Below are 23,174 nucleotides of genomic sequence, written 5' to 3' on the forward strand. Positions count from 1 at the left end.
CTGGCTCCACTGAGGGCAGGGGGAAGTCGCCGGGAGCTCAGCAGGGCCCAGATGGCTGTTCCCTTGAGATGGACGTCTGCATTTCCACCAGCCCAGGTGCTCCCCACAGCTCCATGCCGTTACGGAGCAGGTTGTGCGGGTTTTTATCCCCTTGTCTCTGTGGAATCGTAGTCGCTGTCCCGTGAACAGCACCAGGGTGCAGAAGGCAGCGGGGAAGTGCACGTCCCTGACACAAGGGACAGTGCCGCGCATGGTAATGTCTCTGAAGGCAGCTGGGGTCCAGTGTCTTGGCTGGTATGCTGCAAGTTAGCCCCCGCCACTCTCATCCCCTACCCAATCTGCTGTTCTGCTTTCTGCCTCTCTGTTTTCTGCTCCACCTCTGCTCTGCTACTCCACTTTCTGCTCCCAACCCTGTGATCCCTGACCAATCTGTTGCTCTGCTTTCTGCCCCCTGCCCTGTAATCCCTGCCAAAGGCTGCTCTGCTTTCTGCTCCCTGCTTTCTGCTCTGTTTGATCTACTGCTCTGCTTTCTGTTTATTGCTCTGTGGTCCCTGCCTAATCTGCTGTTCTGCTTTCTGCTCTTTGCCCTATCTGCTGTCCAGCTGTCTGCCCCCTCCCCAGTGCACCAGGTGTCACACACAGAGGTCACCTGTGCCACTTGTGGTCCTGACGCTGGGGTGTTTAACACCCTCTAGACCCCTTGGTGCCCTGGGCTCCTCCACCCACCACCCCACATTCCTTTGCAGCCCCATCAGCATGTGACCCAGCCTTGCTGCTGGGTTTATGCAGGATTTGACCCCAGCCGCGGTCCTGAGCTCTCAGCAGGGAGGAGGGAGTATGGACAGATGCTGACCATCAGGACTCCTGGGCTCCCTCACCCCCTTGATGACCTGGAGCAGGTCACTTCCCCTTTCTCTGTGCCTCAGTTTCCCCCATGAGCACTCCCTTCTCCTTGTCTTGGCTCCAAGATCCACAGCTGTTTTGGCTTCACTGGTTTGGAATGAACCTGCTCTAACCAGTAGACCGGGCTTGATGCTGAGGATGGAACCCAGGTGTCTGGGCTCACAAGCATATTTCCTGGATATGGGCTCAGTCTGTCCCTAACACGCTGTGCGGTGTCCCCATCCCAGAGCTGGGGAGAGACCAGGATTCCTGGTGGCTTGTCCCCTGCTTTAACCACTGCACCGCTCTGCCCTGGTAACCGGCTGCAAGGCAGTCCAAGAGCAGGTGCCAGGCAGAGGGGAGGAAGGTCCTTATCAGCTGACTGCGCCTGGGAGCAGAAAAACAGGAAAGCGGCTGAGATCATCCTGCTCCCCTCCCAACCCAGCCCATGTTTGGGACAGCAGAGCCCGACACTCGGGCAGGGAGAGGGGGCCGGTGCTTGCAGGTGAGGGCAGCACATCAGGGCAGGCTCAGAGGGCTGAGCCCAGGGGAGGGTGCTGGGGGCATGATGGGCATCATCACTGGCACAGGCTTGTTCCCAATAGAGGTGGGGCTGAGGAAGGCACCAAGCTGGGCCTCAGGACTCCTGGGTTCTTTATCACTGCTGCTGACCTGCTGGATGTTGCGGGGCATGGCATTTCCCCACTCTGTGCCTCAGTTTCCCCCTCCTCCTTTGGGTCTTAGCTTTTTGGGGTGGGGAGTCTCTTCCTACATGCGTGTACAGTGCCTAGCATGGCAGGACCCCAGTTGTGGCTGGGGCCTCTAGTTGCTCCCCTTCAGCTGTTGGAGCTGGGGACCTGTCTACACTAGGGCACTCAGCGGGAAGATTTTTCCCTTGCCAAAGGATTGGGGAGGGCAGTGACTTCTCTCCTGGAAGGAGCTGCACTCTAAAACCTCTCTTGCCCCTGCAGACTGGGGGGCAGACTGAGCATTTCAGTAACCTCCAGGCTCAGCTATTTTTCAGGGGCTTTGTTCTCTTCCACTGTGACCCCGCAGTGCCCTGTTCTCAGTCCTCTCTGCTCGAGGGCCCTTGAGCCTGAAATCAATGGCCCAGGAATGTTTGAGCAGGTCTATGGGACTCTTTCTCTGCCTCTTTCCCCTATGGGGAGGATACTTGTGTCTAAAACCTCAGAGGCACCGAAGACTTCAGGGTACCATCAAGCCTCAGAAAGAAAGGGATCCATGGCGATGAGATTCTGCAGGTTGCTTCTACAGCACTGGCTTGTTATTCCTGATCCTGCATTTCCAGGAAGGCCTTGGATTTGTGGCTCTCCCTGGGGAAACTGGGACCCGAATCACAGCCCTGTGTTCCCAGGGTCCTGGCGGCTCTAACAGGGCCAGGGCAGGTGCTGCCCCTGGACCCAGACCCCAGAATCTCCTTTGCTTTCCTGTCCTGGATGCTCTTTGGTTGATCTTGGTAGCGTCAGAGCGATGTTGGGGCTGTGACAGTCCAGAAATAAGGTGAGACACCAGGATTTCTTTCGGGGGCATCTTTTATTGGACCAGCTGCATAGCTGGGATCCCATCATACCAGCTCCGAAATGCAAGATGTTCATCATCAGGTGTCTGATTGCAGGACGCGGTTGGTCTCATAAGAGATCACCCGAAGAAATCCTGGTTTGATCTCTGCGGTGAGTGCAGTGATGTGGTTTGTCTGTAAACCCAGGTCTGCTTCTCCCCCAACACCCTCAGAGTTTTGGGCTCTGATCTCAGCTGGGTGGTGCCTCTAGGATTTTGGTGCTGGAGGGCAGAGGGGAGCACTGATACCTGATCACACCTGCATGTTGTGGGGGGAGACGTCCTTTCCATGCCCTGGCAGCATCTGTGGCTGCCCCTGGGCTCTGAACTTGCACTTGAACCTGCTGTCCAGACCCAGGGGCCTCTGTAGAACCCGGCTTCTCTTCCCTCCGCCCCAGGCTGGCATTCCTTGGTGTTTAATGAATAACCCGATGCGGAAAGAGGGGGAGCTTGGCTGCAGCAGAGTTGTGCTGGTGTCTGAGCTGCAGTGAGGGTGGGATAGGGGAGGCAGGGTTTGGTTTAGCATGGCCGACACAATCCTTCTCACCTGCCCTGATCGCTGTCTCCATCCTCAAGGCTGGCCCGAACCCAAGTGAAAGTGGTAAGGGGGTGCCTGGCTGTCCTGGAAGTGGTCTGTGCTCTTCGCCTCCCTCCGGACTTGGGTAGAACCTGCTGGAAAGCAAAGGGTTAAGGAGTGAGCAAAGGATCCATTGGATCCAGCTGGTGCTGCTAGCTCAGGTCAGGTCAATAGCAGAATGGGTCCAAGTGGTGTTCAGTATGGATCTAAAGCCCTGGGACATAGACAGGGAGGCTGGGCTTTGTGCGCAGGTGCCCAGCACCTCCTCTGGCCCCGCTCTGGCAGCTGCTTCCCCTCAGGCACTGTGGTGGTGGGGGAACGGGGACGGAGAGGATAGGCAATCCACAAAGCTCCTGGCAATGCTGTCCCACATGGTGGGGACTCAGGGATTCACCTCTGTGCTCTGCTGCTGGCTCCCCATGCAGCCTTGGTCACATTCCTTAGCCTGGTCGATGGGGTAATAGCTGCCCTGCCTATGGACATCCTGGGTTCTGATGTCCATAGCCTTCCCCCAGACTTGCAGCCCCCACCTGATTTCTCCACTGCTCTGTTTGCCCCCTGCAGTGTCTGTCTGTCCTGCTAACGTGAGGATGAACAGCTCTGATGCCTTCCTGGACCCCTGTGAGACCCGGGGCCAGACGCGCCGCTGCTTGTCAGCCGTGGAGCCAGGCTCACTGCCTGCTGGCGACACAGGGTCCAGCTGGGACACTGAGGAAGAAGAGGACCGGTTTCTGGGTGTGCCACTGCGCCGGGCCTGTGGGCACCGGGCTGCCATGCAAGCCTACGATCCCTTCCGGCGCCACAGCTGGGAGCCAGGCAAGAAGCTGCAGGGCGCTGCAGGCTATGAGCAGATGAGGTAGGAGCTGGGCAGTGCAGGGGGGGATATGGGTCCAGAGAGGGGGCGTATCGCCTGGTAGAGGTTGTTAAGAGCTGCTGTGGGGCCAAGGGCTCCATGTCCCGGGTCAGGACCTCCACCTGGGCCTGGGCCTACGTGCCCTAGTGTTGGAGGATGGTTGAGGGAGGTGATCGGGAGACCGTTGGTCAGCCGGGGAAGCAGCGTGGCTGATTGACAAAAACCTGCACAGGGACACTCGGTTCCCGGCTTCGTTAATAGCCTGAAGGTTGGTGCCTCAGTTTCCCCATTCATACATCACTGACTGTCCCAGGCCTTCCTGGATTCCCACTCCAGCTCCGTTCATCTGCTCTTCCCCCAGTGCATGTGGCCAGGTCCTAGACAGGATGGGAGACCAGGGCAGGGGACCTAGGGTCCCTTCTCCATGCCCAGGCAGACAGCACCCCCTGCTAGCAGTCACAGGCCATGGCTGCATTTTCCTTGCTGGACGCTTAGTGCCTCTTCCCTGGAGGTAGGGAAGCCAGGCACCCCGTGCTTCAGGTTGGCCTCCAAGCCCCTCACTCTTCTGCTGGGAGGCCTCTGACCCTTTCCCTGCTCTGTTCCCTGTTCGCAAAGCTCCTTTATGGCCTCTCCCATCCCACAGGCCCTGCGAGCATGGGGCTGCAGTGCAGGGAGGTGGAGAGATGCTGTTGGGGGGGTCGTTCCTTGAGCTCAGCTTGTTCAGACACTACAGAAAGCAGATCTGAAATCACCAGCCGCAGCCATGCACCCACTTCTGCAAATATCACCGAGCCGGAAGCTGGGATGCTGCCCTGGAGGCAGCTGGCGTGCGGGGGCTTGAGGGGAGACGACTCTCTGGTATGTGGGCCACAGGCTGGAGGGGAAGGATGGGGGGTGGTAGGCAGGTAGGCAGGGGATGGGGACCCTGATCTGGCCTTTATCCTGCTCCCCCACTTAGAAGCTGGATCTGAGCTGAGAGACTTGGAACGCTGGAGCCCGGGGTGGTTGGTGTCTGGATTGGAGCAGGACAGAGGCAGTAGCTTCTCCCAGCTAGCTCTTGGCCCCACTGATTTACTCCTCACAAGCCCTTTGGGGGCAGCTCAGGGCCAGAGGGTAGAAGAGGGGAAACTGAGGCACAGCAAGGGGAAGCAGCTCTTAGGCTTGTGGGTGCCACGAGCGCCCGACTCTGAGCAGGGAGGGGTGGGAGTGGGCCCCTAGTGCATGCATGGGCTTATGGGGAGGGTAGAGGGTGCAGGGGCCCCAGGGTCCAACCTCCCAGTTCCCCCTTCACCTCTTGCAGTGCCAGCCTGAAGGGCCTGGACCCTCCCGAGCTTGACAGCAGCCTGGAGCCCCTGGCCAGGCTATCCCGGCAGGACCCACGCCGTGCCCCCATGGTCCGCAGCATCGACACCCTGGAGTCCCTGCTCTCCCAGGACGAGGATGATGAGGACCTGGCGCTAGCTCAGGTAGGGCTGCAGCTTTGCGATTCCCAGCATATGAGCATGGGGTGGACCTGGTGAGGCCTGGCATGGAGCTCCTGTGGGCTTTGGCATGGATGTCCAGCATCTCTCCAGACAGCCCCCTTGACCCGATCCCGTCTGACTCCCATCCTCCAGGGCCTGGTGGGGGTCAGGTTGGAAAGGCCTCCCTCCTTGGGCATTGCTGCTGCCCTCCTGGCAGGAATGGCCCTGAGCAAGGGGCCAACGGCCCACGTAGCCCATGGCCTGCCCTGAGCAAGGGGCCAGGGACCCAATTTGGTGCGGAGGTGGTGGGAGATGGATTTTTGCAGCCAGGCCTGGCTGGGGCAGGGAAGGCTGAGCTGTGGTCCAGCCCCCCACATCCTCCATGGGCAGCTCTGCAGCATTGTAGCTGCTCATGAGGGGAGAAGAAGGAAGCCGGGAGGTTCCTGTTTGGAGGTGGGTTCCCCTCCATAAGCAGTTTTGTGTCGGGGAAGGGAAACTGTGGCAGCAGGAGAAAACTGGGGAGAGAAACAAATTGCAGCATGGCCTGCGAGGGACCCCAGCCCTGCTGGCCCTGGCCACATGCCTCAGGACTGTCTCTGCGGGGTCTTCACCAAATCCCAGCCTGGCCATTGTTTGCCCAGATTTCCCCTTGCCCCTGTTTCTTCAGCGCTGGGAGAGTCCACAGCAGATCTGAGCCTTGCTGTGCTAGGAGCTGTGTGTGTCACGAGGGGCAGGGAGCTCACGTCCTAGATCTGGGGCAGAACGGGAAACCAGGCACGGAGAATAGAAGTGCCTTGCTGCACAACAGGCTGGTGTGGGGAGCCTGGAGCAGAACCCAAGTGTCTGGGGGCAAGGCGGTGCCTGCACTGGGGGTGCGTGCAGGGAGCTGCTGGTCTCCATGTAAAGTCCCAGGTGATGGGAAAGCCTGAGAGATCCCCCGGGGGAATGGCTCTGCTGCTCCTGCCCTGCCTCCCACCCCCAGAAGTGGCCACAATCCCAGCAGGACACAGAGAGAGCAGCGTTAGCACCTTCAGCCAAGCCCCAGCTACAGCCGGGGCATGGGGCTGGTGTCACCTTTGACCATGGGAGGCAGGAAGGGACATTTGGCTGGTGCTTGGGGACCTGCATACAGCCAGCTGAGTGTCTGGTGCCCCCGGCCCCTCCATCTGCACTCCTCTGGCCCTGACTCTCAGCTTGTCCCCAGGATGGTGCCACAAGGCCAGGGCAGGGCTCCATGGGCACTGGCCTCTCCAAGTCCGTGTCCCTGAGTGGCATCGACATCTTCCAGGACAAGGATGGTGAGTAGGGAAACGCCTGTGCATCCCGACCCGCCCTTTGTTCTTTGCCCTCACTCCCTGGCACTGGGCAGGTTTGGGGCTGAGCATGTTGTCCTGCAGCTTCACCAGGAGGCGCTCATTGCCCAGGAGGGATCTCTGGCTGTCTCTTCCCATCCTGCCAGCAGTGCTGGTGTTGTCCAGCAGGGAGAGTGCTGAGACTGCACATCCCCAGGCAGGCGGCTCTGGCTGCCCCTGTTCTCAGGGGTGCCAGCTGGGAAAGTGATAGAGGGGTCTCTGCCCCCCAACACAGAACCCCTAGTTGGCTGGGGTCCCTTCTGGAACCCCCCAGTGCTTGCTGGCTGCAGTGCTGAGCTGGCAGGGGTTGCAGAGGCTCTTGCTGATGAGGGGCAGGGGCTTGTCTGGAGGAGCCAAAGCAGGTTCAAATCCCGACCCTGTTCTGCCTCTGGCCCAAGCCCTGGCAGGGAGGGCGGGCACCAGGGCACAGCCACCGCTGGGCACCAGGGACTCAGCTGAGGAGGGCACAAGGATAGGGGTGAATCATGCCTGATGGGGGAGCTGCTTTGCTCTGGGTTGGGTTTCTCCATAGAAGAGTCCGGCTGCATCCTCCAGCCAGGTGAGCGGGGGCTCTCTGGTCTGTGCCCCTGCCTTGGGACCCTTCCCCCTCCCCGCCAAGTCCTCTGGTGATATGCCACACCACCCTGTGGTGCCCTCCTGCTCCCATTCTGGCTGTGGATAGAGCTGCCTTCTGCCCCATGGCTGAGGTGAGGGATTGATCCCTGTCACCTTTAGGGCAAACACCGCCTCAGGGGAATGGGATGCTGCCATCAGGCTCAGTGTGGACACCCCAACTGAGCCAGGTCATGGTTACAGGGAAGTTTTGGATGGGGAGCTGTATCCTGCGTTCTGGGAACCTACTGCTTCAGCCACCCTGGACTCACGTCCCCATGATTCAGGGGAATCTGCAGGAGCAGGTGGATTTCAAGGCACTCAGCTGAGTCTTTGGTCTTGTATCATTTCAGACATCTCTCTCTTTGTTTCGGAAACCAGCCTTGCTGACAGGTGCGTAAGTTATTGCTTATTGTAAAACCATATTAGCTGGTGCACAGAGGAGGCGGGGCAGACAGGCAGCAAGTTCAAACCCAGGAGATCCTGGCCCCACTACTTTCTCTGTCTTGGGCACATCCCTGAATCTGTCTGTGCTTCAGTTTTCCTGCCTGTAAAATGGGCATGATGGCATTAGCATCACTTGCACAGCACTTTGCGATCCCCCAGCACAGCGGGGGCCCTGGAGCCTGATGTGGCTGTGGGAATATGAGTAGTTCTCCAAGTGGTGAAGGTTTACCCGGTGAAGACATGGCCGATCTAACAGACCCAGGGCTTCAGAGGGGGCAGAAAAAATCTCAGTAGAAGCCTGCAGGGCACTTGGGGCTTTTGTTGGATGTGAGCAGCATCATGCCAGGGTCGCCACCCCCTCAATCTCCTGATTTACAGCCTCCAGATCCTTTCCTTCCCCCTCCTGCTCACTGAGCTCCCAGGACTTGTGGTTGCAAGGCCCGGTGAGAAACTTGAGCTGCTTTTTTTCAAGAAAGCCAAGATTCTCTCCTAAGGACTTGGCTCCAGCAGCTGTGGCTTGCCGTATTTGCAATACCCTTGCATGGTGCCAATGGGCAAACTCCCTCCGCTGGACAGAGCCTGGGAAACAGATTGTCAGCCGGGGAGAGCTGCTGGAAGATGGCGGGTTGCTTCGTTAAAGAATCTAGAGGGGATTTGCAAGGAGCGAGAAGGGACAGGGCCTTTGCCGACAGGATTAGCACCCTGGAGTGTCCCCTGGAAGTCCTCTTTAAGCCCTTTCCCAGGCCCATGCGGCGGCTGCAGCTGGCACGTCCCGGCGAATTCATGGAATGTGACTGATACAAGCGCCGTAATGGGTTGAGTCACACAGCCTCCCCTTATCTTCCAGCCAGCCGAGGAGAGGTGGGCCCCGTGCCCTGAAACCTGCAAGGAGAGGAATGTGATGGAGGGCCGATTCCTCCCCATTAGAGCAAGGAGGCAATGGAGTAGACCCCAAGAAAGGTGCGGGCTCTCCATCACTGGAAAGGTTCAAGGAGAGGTTGGAAAGCCACTGATGGGGGTGATCTAGGCATAGGGATGTCTTTGTTTTACTCTGGGAATTTCTCAGGATGCTGGGCTCCGCTGGCTGCCAAATGGGGCCAGAAAGGAATATTTTTACCCTCCTGTGTGTCATGGGGGAGTCACCTTTTTCAGCATTGAGTGCTGGTTGTAGCCTGAGCTGGGGATGGGGACTGGGCTGTGCCAGTGCTCCTGCTGGGACTCAACCCCAGAGTGTCCTGGCTAAAAGGTCTTACCCCTCCACTCTGATCACATTTGGGGTCAGGAAGGAATTTTCCTCCCTGGTCAGACTGGTACGGACTGTGGGGGTGGCCTTCCTTTGCAGCGGGGGCACAGCCTCTGCCTGGGGTCTCTCGAATATCTATTAACAACCTCGGCAGCAGCAGGATGGTGGCCATGTGGTCCCCCTGCTTTCCCTGGAGCAGGGTGGGGTGTGAGGTCTCATAGTGGGGGTCAGGGTTGACCGTGTAGTTTAGTAATAGACAAGTACATATCCGAGATGGTTTGGATCCGGCCTCAGGCAGGGGGTTGGATTAGAGGTGACCTCCAGAGATCCCTTCTAGCCTCGTGGTTCTAGGAGCTTTCTAGACAAAGAGGGGCTCGGACGCAGCTGAAACAGGTGCCCAGGGGTGGGATCTAGGAGACAAACCAGCCTCAGCCAAGGGGAATCCAATGGGCTTGAGCAGCCACGGAAGAAGAGAAGGAGCTCAAGGCAGGGGGCTGGCGGAGGACACACGGTGGTGACGGGGCTGGCCCCAAGCTGGACTTGCTGCTTCAGGGAGAAGCTGGTTTGGCCCCAAAAGGAAGACAAAACTCCCATGTGTTTTCCTAGAAGTTCCCCCCCACCTCCTCCCCCAGCTTCCCTGAGGGTGTGAGCCGCACTCTTGCCTCCTGACGGAGTGCTGTGGTGTCACTGTTACAGCACCCGCAGCGGAAACAGGTGGTAGCTCCAAGGCAACGCCAGACCCAGGGAGAAGAGCTGGGTTTTAGTTCCAGCTTTTTGGAAAATGTTTATTAAAATTTAACAAAACGGGCATGATTTGGGGAAACATCCAATCAAGAGAGGGAGCGGAATATTTCAGTCCAAAAGGGGAAACAAGCTGCCCACTGCTCTGGATGCTGCTGAGTTACTGCCCATGTTACACGTGGGCCTGGGATGCAGGTTCAGATCCTGCCCCAGCACAATGCCTGCCTTAGCCTTTACATTTTGCCTTGTGCTGCTGCTCGCTGGGGTAACCTTGGCAATTGCTTCCCTTCTCTGTTCCTCAGTTTCTCTCTCTGTAACAGAGATGTTGCTGCTGCCAGATGGTGCATCCCTACATGCTGGCCAGGTCCCTTTTTCTAGCCAGTAGCATCCAGTTTTTATCTCAGGGGTTGCTGTCTCTTCCAGCCCCCACAAACCTCTCCCTCCCTCTGCAGGGGAAGCAGAGCTGGGTATGGGACCCAGGAGTCCTGCCCCACCCTGTCCCTGCTCTTCCAATAACACCACTGCAAAATAGAAGTCCTGACTGCCAGCCCCCCACTGCTCTCCCCAGCAGACCCCAGTTCCCCCCCAAGCTGGGAATGGGATCCTTGGGATTGTGTTTTTTCTTACCAGTACCCCCCGCTCCCTGGGGCTGCCTGCCGCACACTGCGCCCCATTGTTTGTGCCTGTGTCAGGACGGGACGGGCTGTGTGATTCATTGTGGAGCCACGTGCTTTCATGATCGCTCGCGGCAGGGCACTGGGCAGCCTCCGTGGACGGGGGAGGCAGCAAAAGGGGGTCCTGACGGGTGAAGCCAGAAGAGCTGAGCAAAGCCAGTAGCAACTGGGATCTGCAAACCTTGCACCAGTTCTGATCACACCTGGAGCCAGCGAGGTTTGGGACGGAGCAATGAGGCAGGCAGCATCCTGATGACACTGCAGGTGAGGCGATGCCCTATGGAGGCTTTCCCCACCCCGGCTGGACTCCAGGACTCTGAGGACAAAAAGGGCTGCAGTGGTCACCTGACCGGACCTGCTTAGAGACACTGGGACCCTTGGTCACGCACCAGCCCACGGAGGCGGACAAACTCTTTGGTGCTTGTACAGCTCCAAGTGCAGCTGGAGGCTCCTGGCTCATGTCTGGAGCTACTGTTGTCCTAGCAGAGGTTGCCACCTTGCAAAGAGTCCCTGGCCTTTGAGTGCAATGTCAGGGGCAAATTCTCTGGCATCCTGAAGCTGGACCTGAGGTCAAGACGGATCGCATGGTTCTGACCCTGTCTCTGCTGTTCCCTCTTGGTGACCCAACCCAACCGGCCCCCACATCTGGGATTGCCCCGGAAATGAGCTCCAGGCCACGGGCTCAGCACCACGACTTCAGTGCAGGATCTGATCAGGGGCCTGAGGCTGGGAAGGGAGCCCAGGCCTCTGAGAACGGGAAATGTTGGCAAGCGGAACAGGGGAGGCAAGCAGAAGGTGCTGGGGTTCGTGCACCGTTGGTTTCAGGATGGATCTGCCCAAGAGATGATTGCTTGTCTGGCTGTTTTGCTCAAGAGTGTGTGTGTGTGTGTGTGTGTGTGTGTGTGTGTGTGGTTGGGGGGTAGGAGGGCATGCCTGCATTCATATGTATGCATGCATATGTGGGGCATGTGTGTGTACCGTGTGTGGGGGGCATATTTGTGTGTATATGGGTTTGTGTGGGGTGCATGTGTGCGTGTGCTTGGGGCATGCATGTGTTTGTGCACATGTGTGCATATGGGTGTGTGTGGGTGTGCATTGTGGAGGGTGTGGCCCCTCCTGTGATGCCCAGATGCCACCCCCAGCCCTGACCCCCATCTCTAGCAGTGGGTAGGATGCTGATGCCAGGCCCTGCTCAGTGCTGGGCTGAGACCCATCCAACTTGTTCAACCTAACCCAGCGGGAATGCCTGGGCTAGGAAGAGTGGGTGCCATGCAGGTGTTGCAGTGTGGGCCTGGGGCTGGGTGTCTCTTCCCTGTCACACCAGGCATGCCCTGCCCTCCAGGAGCAGGGAGCATGACAGGCCCTCCTCCTGCATTGTCGATCTCCATTCATCCCCTGGGCCCTGTCACAGCCCATTCCCATCTTCATTAGGGGCTTTGTTGTGCTGGAGCTGGGATTACTGGGCAGCCACTGCCTGGCGTGGGACAGATCAGCCAGAAAGATTCCAGCGGCCCTCTGGCCTGGAGCCGCCGGCTGGGCCAATTTTGAACGCTGGACCCGTTGCCACGGTGTCGGATGGGCCCCGCTTTCCCTCCTCCTCTCCAAGTAGCTTCCCTGCCCCTGGGCCCGGAGGCTGCCCTGAGACACAGGTGTGTGCCCTGCTCCCATGTGGCTCCGTGCCCGGGACCGGTGAGCAGGTGTCTGGTGTGTGCAGGCGTGTGGGTTTGTGGGGGTGGGGGAGTGTGCACATGTGTACATCTGTATGCATGTGCCTGCATGTGCAGGTGTGCATGTTTGCCTGCTTGTGTGTGTATGCATGTCTAGGCACACAAGCAGGCCCACATGGGCACCTGCACACTCAGGCACATATGCACGTGTGTGTGCCTGAGAGTGTAAGCCTATGTATGTATTGTGTGTATGCCTGTGTGTGCACATGCACGTGCATGTCTGCATGTGCTTGTGTGTGGCTGCCTCTGCACATGTGCCTGTGGTGCAAGCGGTTTCCGGTGTCCTGTCTGGCACCAGCCATATCAACACCTGGGGGGGGGTCCTCTTTGGGTGCAAGGAGGGGAAACCTCTTGCTCAGAGAACCCCAGAACAGAGCTGGGACTAGATCCCCGGACTTCTGGGTCCCAGACCCCCGAAATGCTGCCTCTGTGCCCCCTCAGCTCTGCACCACTTTATGTGATTGAACAGGGAGGGTACCTCTCCACATTCAGGGGGTTTCCAGCAGGCAGGGAGGGACCCTGGCAGGGGGGTGGGGGTGGTTATTCCACTGCTGCCCATCACCCTGGCATCAGAGCTGGTGCTCACAGTAGGGTGATATAGGGATGCAGCTCCCCCCCACTTCACTCTCCCGCCGGCACCTGGCCCAGCTCACCCGCTGCCTGAGCAAACACAAGGGGCTCTGTGTGCTGGCCCAGCTGGGAGTCAGCGTGGCGTGAAGTCAGCGGGGCGCTCGGCCCCTCCTGATTTCCTGGGCTCCGAGCAGCACTGGCCACCGACTTGGGGAGGCTTCAGCGCCGGCCGTTTTCCCTGCAGCTTCGGCCTCGGGAGCTGTGGGCAGCTGGACGCCACAGGGGAGGCCGGGCAGCCGCAGCTGCAGTACTGGGAGGCAACGCGTCTGGGACGCACCCTCAGCTTCATCAAGAAGATGACGGGCAAGGCCAAGGTAGGAGGCACCACGCAGGGGGTAGTGGGGGTGGCCTGGCAGCTCTCTGGGTGCCCGGGGACTCCTGGGTTCTCTCCTTAGCCCTGCTCGGAGCATGCCAGAGGGGGGCAGGACTCCTGGGGTCTCTTCCCCCAGAGGAGGGGTGTGGGGTGCAGCATGGGGGGGTTCATACCAAGCTGTCTTGTTATTGGGATGTCCTTTGGGGTCTCTGTGCCTCAGTTTCACCTTCCTGCCTGACAGAATTGTGGGGCTCCATAAACAGCCAGTGTGGGACGGGATGAGCTGGGGGCTCTGCTCCTCCAGCAGCCCCGAGCCTTGTTCAGCTCCCCTCCTTCCCTCTCTTCGGACTCCTGGATCTTGGCCCAGGAGATCCTTCAGACTTACCTCAAAGAGGCCCCCGCCAAGCTCCGGCTGTCCCTGGTTCATAAGCCCTAATGACCAAGCAGGGGAGATGAGAATCCTGCTCCAGTGCAGGTGGGAGCAGCGAGGCTGAGACTAAGTGACTTGACCAAGGTCATTCAGGGAGTCAGTGGCAGAGCCAGGAGCAGTGCCCTGGACCCTAGGGCTCTTGGCTGCAGAGAGATGCAGACTGCAAGGAGGGAGGGATGCTGCTGCCTTGTGGCTGCTCGGTGCTGTCCCTGGACCCCTGCTTCTTCCCCAGCCACCTGGGCTGGGCAGCTTGCAGGCCCCACTGCTCCCCTGATGCTGAAAGAGCCTGTCTGCGCTGTTGTTCGGAGGTCTCACGTGGGCCAGGCCAGGGGTTGAGGAGCCCTCTGGGCCCCAACATACGATCCCGCACTGAGGCTGCAGGGAACCTGTGCATGGGCAGTTGCTTCCTCACATCCTCATGAGCACCAGGTTCCTGTCTCCTGGCCGCTGCCCCCACCTGCTGAGGGGGGCTGGGGGCTGCTCGGGGGTGTGGTGCGGTCCGTGCAGAGGGAAAGGGGGCTGGGAGCCTGCCGCACCCAGATTACAACCGTCCGTCCTAAATCCAGCCCATCTAAACTAATCCTCCCCTCCCTTTCGGCTGGAGCAAGGCAGATTAGGCGCCAGCTGTGAGCACATCTGGACATGTTGGTCAGGTGGTGCGGGGGGGCTCTGACCTCCCTGCCTCGCTGCCATGGGCCCTGTCCCCTCTCCGCTGATGGCCCCGGTGCGAGAGTCGTGAGTGCCGGGAGCATGTGGCTGTTGAGTGGGGCCACAAGGCTTTCTGTGTTGCCTGGGGCTGGCTGGAGGGTGGCGGTGGATGAGAGCTCCCCGCATGGGCTGCGGCCCTGGCTGAGATCAAGCCTCACGGTGCTGTGGGGAGTGACAGGCCTGGCTCAGGAGCTTGCAACCGGGGGGAGAAGGTGAGAGAGAGGCACAGTCCAGGGGTTGGACATGCCAGGCTGGCCCCTTCACTCCCATGGCTGGGGGAGCCGATCTGTCTGGACCCCTGTGTCAGGGCAGGACCGAGCTCTCCAGGTGCCACCGGCCCAGGGGCTCCCTGGTACCACATATAGCGGGCTCTCTGCCCTTCTCCCAGCTGGGCATGGCGGTGCTGGGCCCTGCCTTGGGTGTTTTGGTCTTGCCCATCCAGCTGCATCTTCCTGAAGGCTGGAATCAGCTTCAAAGCAGCCCCAGGAGCTCCTGTGGCCTCTAATTGATGCCAGATGCTTGTTCCTGCAGGGAGGGGCGATGGGTCCCGCCGCGGTTGGGAGGCTGTTAGTTCTCTTGTTGCTAATTGAGGTGACCTGTGCTGCTCCAGGTATGAGCCCAGCTGCAGCCAAGGCCCCATGGGTTTCCCAGAGGGCCTGGCTCCATCTCTTGGCACTGGCATCCAGGGAAAGTGTCTGCATGGAGTGTCTCTTCACTCAAAGAAATAGGGCTTGCTCCAGAGGCTTTTTCCTCTAAGCTCTGTTGCTTGCAGACTCAGCAGGTTTTCCCTAGGTTGGCCTTTGGAGGGGAGAGCTGCTAACTCTGGATTCCAGTGTTTGCAGGCTGTGCCTTGGCTGGCGTGTAGAGGGGAGACCTTGGTGGCGCAAGGGACTGCGGAAAGCTGTGGCGTTCTGCCCTGGAGAGGGCTAGGGCTGTGTCTGTGCTGGCCAGGCAGCTCTCTCTGGCCTCTCTCTCAGTACTGAACCTCGGCTGTGTTCCACCCCAGAGGCAGCTGCATCCCGGCAATTAGCAAGGGTGGGTTTGGGCATCAGCTGGTTTGCAAACTCTCCCGTTCCCGGCCTGATGTTGTCACCTACTTGGTTCACCCTCAGCTATTTTTAGACGGGACTGAGCTGGGAGCATGGGTATGTATTTAGAGAAAGCCCAGCCCCTCCCAGGGCTCTGCTGGGGCCCCTGCCAAGCTGTCTCCACTCTCCCCAGTGCTCTCTGCTCCCAGGCCCCCTGCCAGGCCCAACACCCAGCTGCTTGCTTTTTAAAGATGCAGGATCCCAGGCAGAGGGAGCTTGCCCCCAAGCCTAATAGGGGGCACTATCCTGCTAGGTGCTGGGGAGCTGCGCCTCAGATGTGAGCCTGGAAGGAGGGGACCATCCTGCCTTGGGGATCTCATCAAGAGCATCAGCAATGGGGGTTGAATCCTGGCTCTGACTGCACCCAGTCCATTGTGGGGGGAGCTCCCAGCTTGATGCTAGACCCCAGACCCAGCTTGACCCCAGAACTGGATCTGATTTGCAGCTGGGATCCACAGCAAGAGCAGAATGGGCTAAACCAGGACCCGCGGCCAGCTCGCCATGCAGTTCAATGCACCCACAGGCAGCTGCTATAAATCCTGTGGAAAATCACATACTGTATGCACGGGGGGTGGGATACATGTATCATCTCCCAGCACGTTATTTCCAGCCCCCCAGGAAGAAGGAAGGTGAGAGCTTGGACCCCACGTGGCAGCCATGAATTGGGTTGCTGGGTGCTGGAGCCAGAGGCCAGGGTGATGGGCGCTGGGAAAAGAACATGCCTGGAGCAGAGCATCAGCCCTAGCCATGCCAACAGCTCTGTGACTTCTGGCTTCTTCTGTAGCTGCTTTGCCAGAGCTGTGCTCCCCGTCCCCCCATGGCTGGAGGGGGCACATGTAGTTTGTGGTTCCAATCCCAGCTCTGGGGCAGGGGGGGTTAACGTCCAGCCCTGTGCCTGGCCGGGGGCCATGGAGGGTGGTCTTGGGTCTGGAACCAGGGGCAGAGGTGCAGGAAAGTCTGTGCCAATGCCAGCGAGTGGCGGGGGGCTGCGGGGGGCACAGAACACTCCCGGCAGCAGGGAGGGGGTCCAGCACCTAGGAGGTAGCACCGGGGCAGGTCAGCACGGTGGGGAGGCGTCTCTGGGGTCTGCGTCTCTGCCTGGAGGGACTCCATCACACCCAGATGAGAGGATCTGAAAGGGAAGCAGGGGAGGACTCTAAGTACTGATCACCTTTACACCTTACCTCCCCCACAGTGCCCGCCCTGAGTGGAGGAGGCGTTCTCCCCATTGCACAGCTGGCAAAACTGAGCCCACAGCTGGATTGCAGCCAGCCCCGGGGGCCCTGCCTTTGGGAAGTGACTTGCATTTGCCCCGCCGCCTCGTTGTGACCTGGTTTCCCCTTCTTGCTCAGTCGAAAAGAGCTGGGTTGGTGGGAGGTGAGAGTGAGCAGAGGAGACGGTGACTCAGAGGACACGGCATCCTCATACTAGGGGTGGGAGCTGGTGACGAGCACAGCCCCCACGCAGCCCCTGGGCTAGGGATGGGGAATGCCGGTGAGGATGGTGTCGCTCCTGACTGCCCCCCCCCCGGCCTCTGGTAAAACCAAGCAGTGTCCCATTGCTGGAGGTGGAAACTGAGGCTGAGAGCATGTGACCACCCCCTGCTGGAACCTGCATAGAGTCAGAACAGGGTGCTGCATGCCCTTAGCTCCCAGGTCTTGCCCAGGACCAAGACACGGGACCCAGCCTTTGCTGGCTGCTCTGCTGGCCATGTGAGGAGGGGGCCAGTCCTTAGCCCGGTCTCTCAATAACCACTCCACCACACTCCCTCTGACCCCAGCTGTTTGTTAAGGAGCTGCTGTCACTATGGGAACCAGGTGCCTGCAGGAGAGGACAAAGGGGCCTTTTGTTCGGGGCCCAGACACGTGCTGCGCTCTCCCTCCCTGCACAAATTCCACCCCCAGCCACCTGGGTCACCCCCTCCACCATCGTGGGCACCAGGCAGGGCCTTGCCTTGTGGCCACTTAAGCTGCATCTTGGTCTCTGTTAAGGGGAAAGCAGAAGTTTCAAGGGGCATGGGGGGGGGGTGAGGGTGTGGGGTTTGTGGGGGAGTGGTTAGGGGGGGGGGGGGGGGGGGGGGGGATGCCATCTGCCCCTGCATGCCATCTGCCCCTGCAGGAGGAGGCTGCAGTTCCCCTGCTTGAGGGCTCCTGGGTATCCCCTGAGGATGCAGGACATCAAACTGGAGCTGCTTTCAGAGCATGAGAGCCAGGCCCTTGAGTTATCCTGTCCCTGTCCCCTCTCCGTGCCTCAGTTTTCCCCGTCTGGTTACACTGAATGGTGTCAGGGGCCAGATCCCTGCAAAAGGGATGTACAGCACCTAGTACGCAGGCCTGTTCCAGGAATAAACAGCAGCCTGCAGGCGTTCCCAATGCTGAGGCCAGTGCTGAGAGTCTGAGCATCCATCATGGGGAGGAAGCTGGGGAATGGAGCTATTTAAAGCAAAAACAACACCAAGCCTGGAGGCGGGTTCTGGCCTCTTCCCAAAGGAGCCATGGGGGGAGGGCCGTAAATCCAACCCCGGAGGGGGCATAGTATAGCAGCCCGCTGTGGGGTGGTGCACTGGGCCTGCACCCCAATCCTGGCATGGCTGTGTGTAGGGCAGTAGCACTCAGACCCCGGGCCCCAGCCTGCCAGGCACTGTACTGGCGCGGAGTTGTGCAATGGGGAGCAACCGGTTCATGCCGTGAGGTTTTGCTGAGGGGTGAGCTAGGCAGGGGCTGGCATCCACCGCAGAGCCCTGCCACTTCCTGCTGCTTCTCAATCGTGGCCTGCAAGCAAGAGTCGTGGGGCTCTCTTCTTGCCGTGGGGGGCCATGCATCCCCCCCTCTTCCTGGGAAGGGCTTTTTATAGCCCGCTACACCCTGTCTCCAGCCTCAGGAAAGGAAATCAGCCTGGAGTCTCCCCCCAGTCCCCACGAGGAGCTGTTTCCTGGCACGTGATGTCCCGTCTGCCCCCGCGCCAGGGGTTTCCCATAGATGGAAGCTGCATCTGGTCCCAGCCTCACCTGGGACCCCTGGAGCCAGCAGCTGGCTGCATGGTGGCTCTGACAGGGGATGGGTGGGGTCGCGTCTCTCTAGAGCAGTATGTGGCCCCCCTCTGATTGACATATCAAGGCCTTTCTTATGCTAGGTGCTGCACATGCACATAGTGAGAGACAGGACCTGAAAGAGCTCATGGACTAAAGACAGGAGCGGGAAACTGAGGCATGGAGAACATCAGTGGCAGTGTCAGAACTAGACCCAGGCAGGTGCCTTCTCCCATCAGCTGAACCAGCCTGGGTTGTCCATGGGGAGCACCGAGGCTCTGCAGGCACATGGGTGAGAGTGGGACCAGATGTATTGCCTGAGTCCTGCCAGAGGACAAGCCCCATGCCTTGGGGGTGGACGCTGGGAGGAGTCCCCATAAATGAACCCAACCTGTTCCCCATCTCTGTCAGCAGCCCGGCCCTTTCCCCACTTCCCCAGCGAGCGTTTGGCTGGGAACACGAGGGTGTTGCAATCCTGCCTTTGTCTGGGCTGATCTGAGCTCGGCCTTGGCACCGGGTCCGGCTGCTGCGGGGGGACGTTTGCAGCTGCCACACCCCGGCAACAGCAGGCTGGCGAGAAGGGAGCAGTGAATTAATGGCCAGGGGTCTCCAGAGCACTGGGCTTAGCCAAGGCCTGGGGGAGGGCACGGGGAAGCCTCCTGCACTGATTTCTTCAGCTGCTGTTTTCCTTTTGCTCGCTTGCATGTTCTCTGCAGTCTTCAGAGGGTGAATGCAGCTCGCTGGGAGCTTGGCTTAGACAGCGACTGGCTGGGCGGACAGTGCACTGGGCTGGGAGCCAGGAGAATTGGGTTTGACTTCTGGTTCTACTGGGTGAAAATCCCTTCTCTCTGTGCCTCAGTTTTCCCCTCTGTAAAATGGGCCATTGTCTCCTTGGGAGGCGAATTGCTGCCTTCAGGGCCTGCTGGTGGAGATTGGAGGTGTTCAAGAATATAAGCAGGGGATCAGGGATGATCTAAGTGTGTGGATGCCTGTGTTCTGCTGTGAGGACTTCCCAGGCTTCTGGGCTTTGCCCTCACCCCTCTCTTTCTGCTCCATGTGGCGGGGGCTGTTAAGCCTCCCTCAGAGGTAGTTAGGTATTGGCTACAGCCCAGGCTGGGGATGGGGACTGGGCTGTGCCAGTGCTTCTTCTGGGACTCAACCCTGGAGAGTCCTGGCTAGAGGGTCTTGCCCATCTGCTCAGGGTCAGACCAATGCCTATTTGGGGTCAGGAAGGAATTTTCCCCCGTGGTCAGATTAGTACAGACTTGGGAAGGGGTTTAACTTCGGAAGCAGGGACCCAGTCTGCCTGGGATGTCTGGAGCATCTATTAACACCCTTTGCAGCAGCCGGACGTTGGCTGCCGTGTTCAGCCCTGTTTTCCCTGGGTCAGGTTTGGATGTGATGTCCTGCAGTGCGGATGCATCAGAGATGGCTATGAGGTTAGACAATGGGTTTGTCTGGGCTGGTTTGGACAGGGCTGATCCTCCCTCAGGAAGGGGGTTGGATTGGATGGGGCCTGTGGAGGTCCCTTCCAGCCTACTTTATGATTTCTATGAAATGATCCTCCCCTCTCCAGCAACAGCCAAGGTCCTCCTTGTCTCTACACACAACTCAATCAACCTAGAGGTGAAATCTGGGTGGTTTTACCCCAGGGCTTAATACCTAGGTGCCCACTGAATTAAGTCCAATCATACTGAACCCAGTGTCAGTTGATGAGAGCGTCCCCACCAGCCGTGCACAGACCCGGGGCGCTGATCAGTGATTTACTCGCTTGCGTAAAAAGCTGCTTATAGAGCCAAGGGTTGGTCTCAGCAGCTGGATTGACTCAGGCCCCAGCCCCATGCCCACAGAAGTGATCCTATCGTTTCCCCCCACCCCTTCATTTCTCTGCTAGGCAGCACCTGTTTAATGGGTCACGGTTTTAAAACTGCCACTGGGATCTTGTTAAGCGGCAGATGGGTGGGTGTGGGCTGACAAGCAGGGAACAGGGCCCGTTCCCATGGCAAAAGGAAGGGGAAATTCTATCTGGCGATGACCTTGATCTGCTGCAAACAGCTCCCGGGGGCTGGTTTTCTGGTTCATCAGGTTCTGAATGCAAAGATGCTGGTCCCAGCTAATCCTTCCTAGGGGCCCCCTGGGTAACAGGAGAGGTGCCCCCCCCCTGCCTCTCCCCTGGCCCAGACCTCGCCCACCCTTGCCCTGGGTTGAGTGCACCCCAGCCCGTTTCCAAGACCCCAGAGCTGGGAGGTAAGAACGATCCCCCCGCATTCCTCCTTGTGTGCGTCCAGCCACCCCCGATCTCGAGGCCAGTCCATGATGGAGCTGGGAACAGGACTCAGGAGTTCGGAGCCGTGATCGGCCCTCTTATTGGCACTCCCAGCCCATGCTGCTGGGAGTGTGGGGGAGAGTTATGGAGCCCAGAGGGGAACTGACCCCCAGTCCTGTGCTTAGACTCCCATCCTCAGGCCATGCTCCTAGCTAATGAGCTCCAGGTGCCTGCCTGCACCTAGTCCCTGCGATAGGATGAGAGCACTGGCAAGGGGCCTTGGCTCAGCACACACTGGATGCTGGAGGGAAGTGTGCTGAGAAACATGTGCATGTAAGTATACCCCATGTGCACATGCATGCACACACACGCATTGAATTTCTGTATTTTATTGTTCCCTTAATCAGACTCCTAGAAAAGTTTGGCAGGAAGGGATCTCTCGAGGTCGCATCTAATCCAGCCCCCTTGTCTGACTTCTCACTGAAATAACTGACCAGCTTTGCTGCCCAGCTAGGACTAGCAGACAGGGGAGTGTGCCTCTGCCCCGAGAGGGTCATGCAGATGGCCAAGCCAAACTCTGGCTCTGATGAGCTCCTCCTGGCTCCCTTTCAGCCCTGCCATAGCACAGTGAGCTCATAATGGAGGATCCTGACTGGGATCAGGGCCCTGCCCATGCCGGTCTCTGCACAGCTTTGGAGTCTGCAACTCACATGGATGTGGAGGGCTGTCAGGTGAGGAAGCCAGGGCCAGGATCCAGCTCCCAGCCCCACAACCCTTGCTTTTGCAGTGGGGGGTGGGGAGGAAGCAACTCACCTGGCATCTCAGCAGAGCTGGGATAAGACCCCAGCATCCCTGGGTGGGCCCCGCTGCCCCTTCCAACCTGCAGCTCCTTCCAGCTGCGGCAGGGCCCTGCATGCACAGCCCTGACATGGCCTCGCGGTGGGGGAAAGCAAACCCTGTATTCGTTCCAAGTCCCCCCTGCTCTGGGCTGGGCTGGACTTGTTTAAACACCGATGTGATGTTTTTCTTTCCCTGCCTCTCACTGGGAATCCTGAAGCCCAGAGCAGATCCGTCCTGTGCTGGGCTTTATCAGCTGCGGCCCTGTGCTTTATCTCCCCATTTAACCTCCATTTCTGTCCAGTACCATTCAACGTCCCAGCAGGATGCCAAGGTGGGGACTTTTTTCAGGGCTGGCAGCTGTTAGCAGTTACTCATTAAGCAGGGAGCTGCTGGCATTTCCCTGTATCCCCATGGCCTTGTCCTCCAGGAGAGCTGAAGGCTATGGGGCCGGGAAAGTTTTACGGGTTTAAGGTTTAACTCGCTGGTCGATCCCCCTCGGCGCCTGGCGCTGTCTGGATGGGGGCAGCAGACCCATGGCCCCGACTTTGGGAAATTCCAGCTCAGTCAAGTTCTCACAAGCCAGGAGTGTAACCTCGGCAAGCAGGAGAAGCCTGGATTAGCAATGTGGTGAACGGTGATTTGGTGCTGCACTGTGCTCTGTTAACTGCACACCTGGTTTGTAGGGCAGGGGGTTGGGGACAGGGGATGTGGTGTGGGGTTTTCTGGGCTGTATCACAGAGGTTTAAGACCAGGAGGAAGCCTCCAGGTATCTGCCTCAAGCCGGGAGGTCCCATGAGAGGCCCAGCCTGGGGCTCAGAACTGCCCCAATGGATGAAACAGCTCCGATCCCATGAGACCGGCAGGCATTTGGGGAAGCACCTGCAGGCTGGGAGGTGGGGAGCTGTGACTGGCTGTCACCACTTGCCAGGGGGCTCCATCTGCCCACCCTCATCCCAGACCTGTTGGTTGCCCTTTGGAGACAGCTAGGCTGCTTCAGGGTCACCGCACTGGCTGCTGGAGGACCATGCCAGCGTTCGCTGGGGATCTTATCCCCTGACCACGGCTCCTTTTGCCTTCTGGGTTTGTGAGCCTTAGGTGCGACCCATCCAGGTTGTTTCCATGAAGGTGAGACCCTTCCCCTCAAGTGGGGGTTGAGGAACTCGGTCACCGGCCTCCAGGGGCTGGGGCTTGGGAGAGAAGCACCAGTTACATAGCACGTGACTTGCATTTCAGGCCGTGTCGTGGAAATATAGCAGGTCCTGCATCCCGTGTAGAGAGGGACAGGTCTTTGTCTCCCAAGCCGCTTGCTCAGTTGCTAGCTGGGTCCTGGGAGACACTGGTATCCTGATGTGGCCTCATAGACCGCAGAAGCTGAGGGCCCAGGGCTGTGGTTCATCTGATCCTCTGCTGGCCCCATCTCCCTGGCCTCATCTCTCAGTCTCTGCTCACTGGGCGAGTGCCAGAGTCTAATCCCTTTGAATTTCCAGCTGACCCTACCCTGCACCTTTGATCTTCCCTGCCCTCCAGCTCTTTCATCCCGATCCGCTCTGCTGCACTGCCTGGATTTCCTCCCACCCTGCCTTGTAGACTTCAGCATAGAACGAGGCTCAACACAAACAGCTAGGTATGGTCATCTTGTACAGTGATTCTCAACCAGGGCAACGCAACCCCCGGGGCACTGCAGGAGCCGTTTAAGGGGGGCACGCGCTCTTAGCATGGTGA

General features: G+C 59.1%; 1 protein-coding gene across 1 annotated transcript in view; it reads left to right on the forward strand.

Moving 5' to 3' along the window:
• Positions 1-23,174, forward strand: part of ARHGEF2 (Rho/Rac guanine nucleotide exchange factor 2) — a 61,985-nt gene that overhangs the window by 5,671 nt on the left and 33,140 nt on the right. The window contains exons 2-6 of the mRNA XM_025215281.1: positions 3,602-3,893; positions 5,191-5,356; positions 6,558-6,651; positions 7,671-7,710; positions 12,964-13,093. Of these exons, the coding sequence (XP_025071066.1) occupies positions 3,602-3,893; positions 5,191-5,356; positions 6,558-6,651; positions 7,671-7,710; positions 12,964-13,093 (722 nt within the window). The remainder of the gene's footprint in view (positions 1-3,601; positions 3,894-5,190; positions 5,357-6,557; positions 6,652-7,670; positions 7,711-12,963; positions 13,094-23,174) is intronic.

Source organism: Alligator sinensis, unplaced genomic scaffold (genome assembly GCF_000455745.1).
Source record: "Alligator sinensis unplaced genomic scaffold, ASM45574v1 scaffold735_1, whole genome shotgun sequence".
Lineage (NCBI taxonomy): Eukaryota > Metazoa > Chordata > Crocodylia > Alligatoridae > Alligator > Alligator sinensis.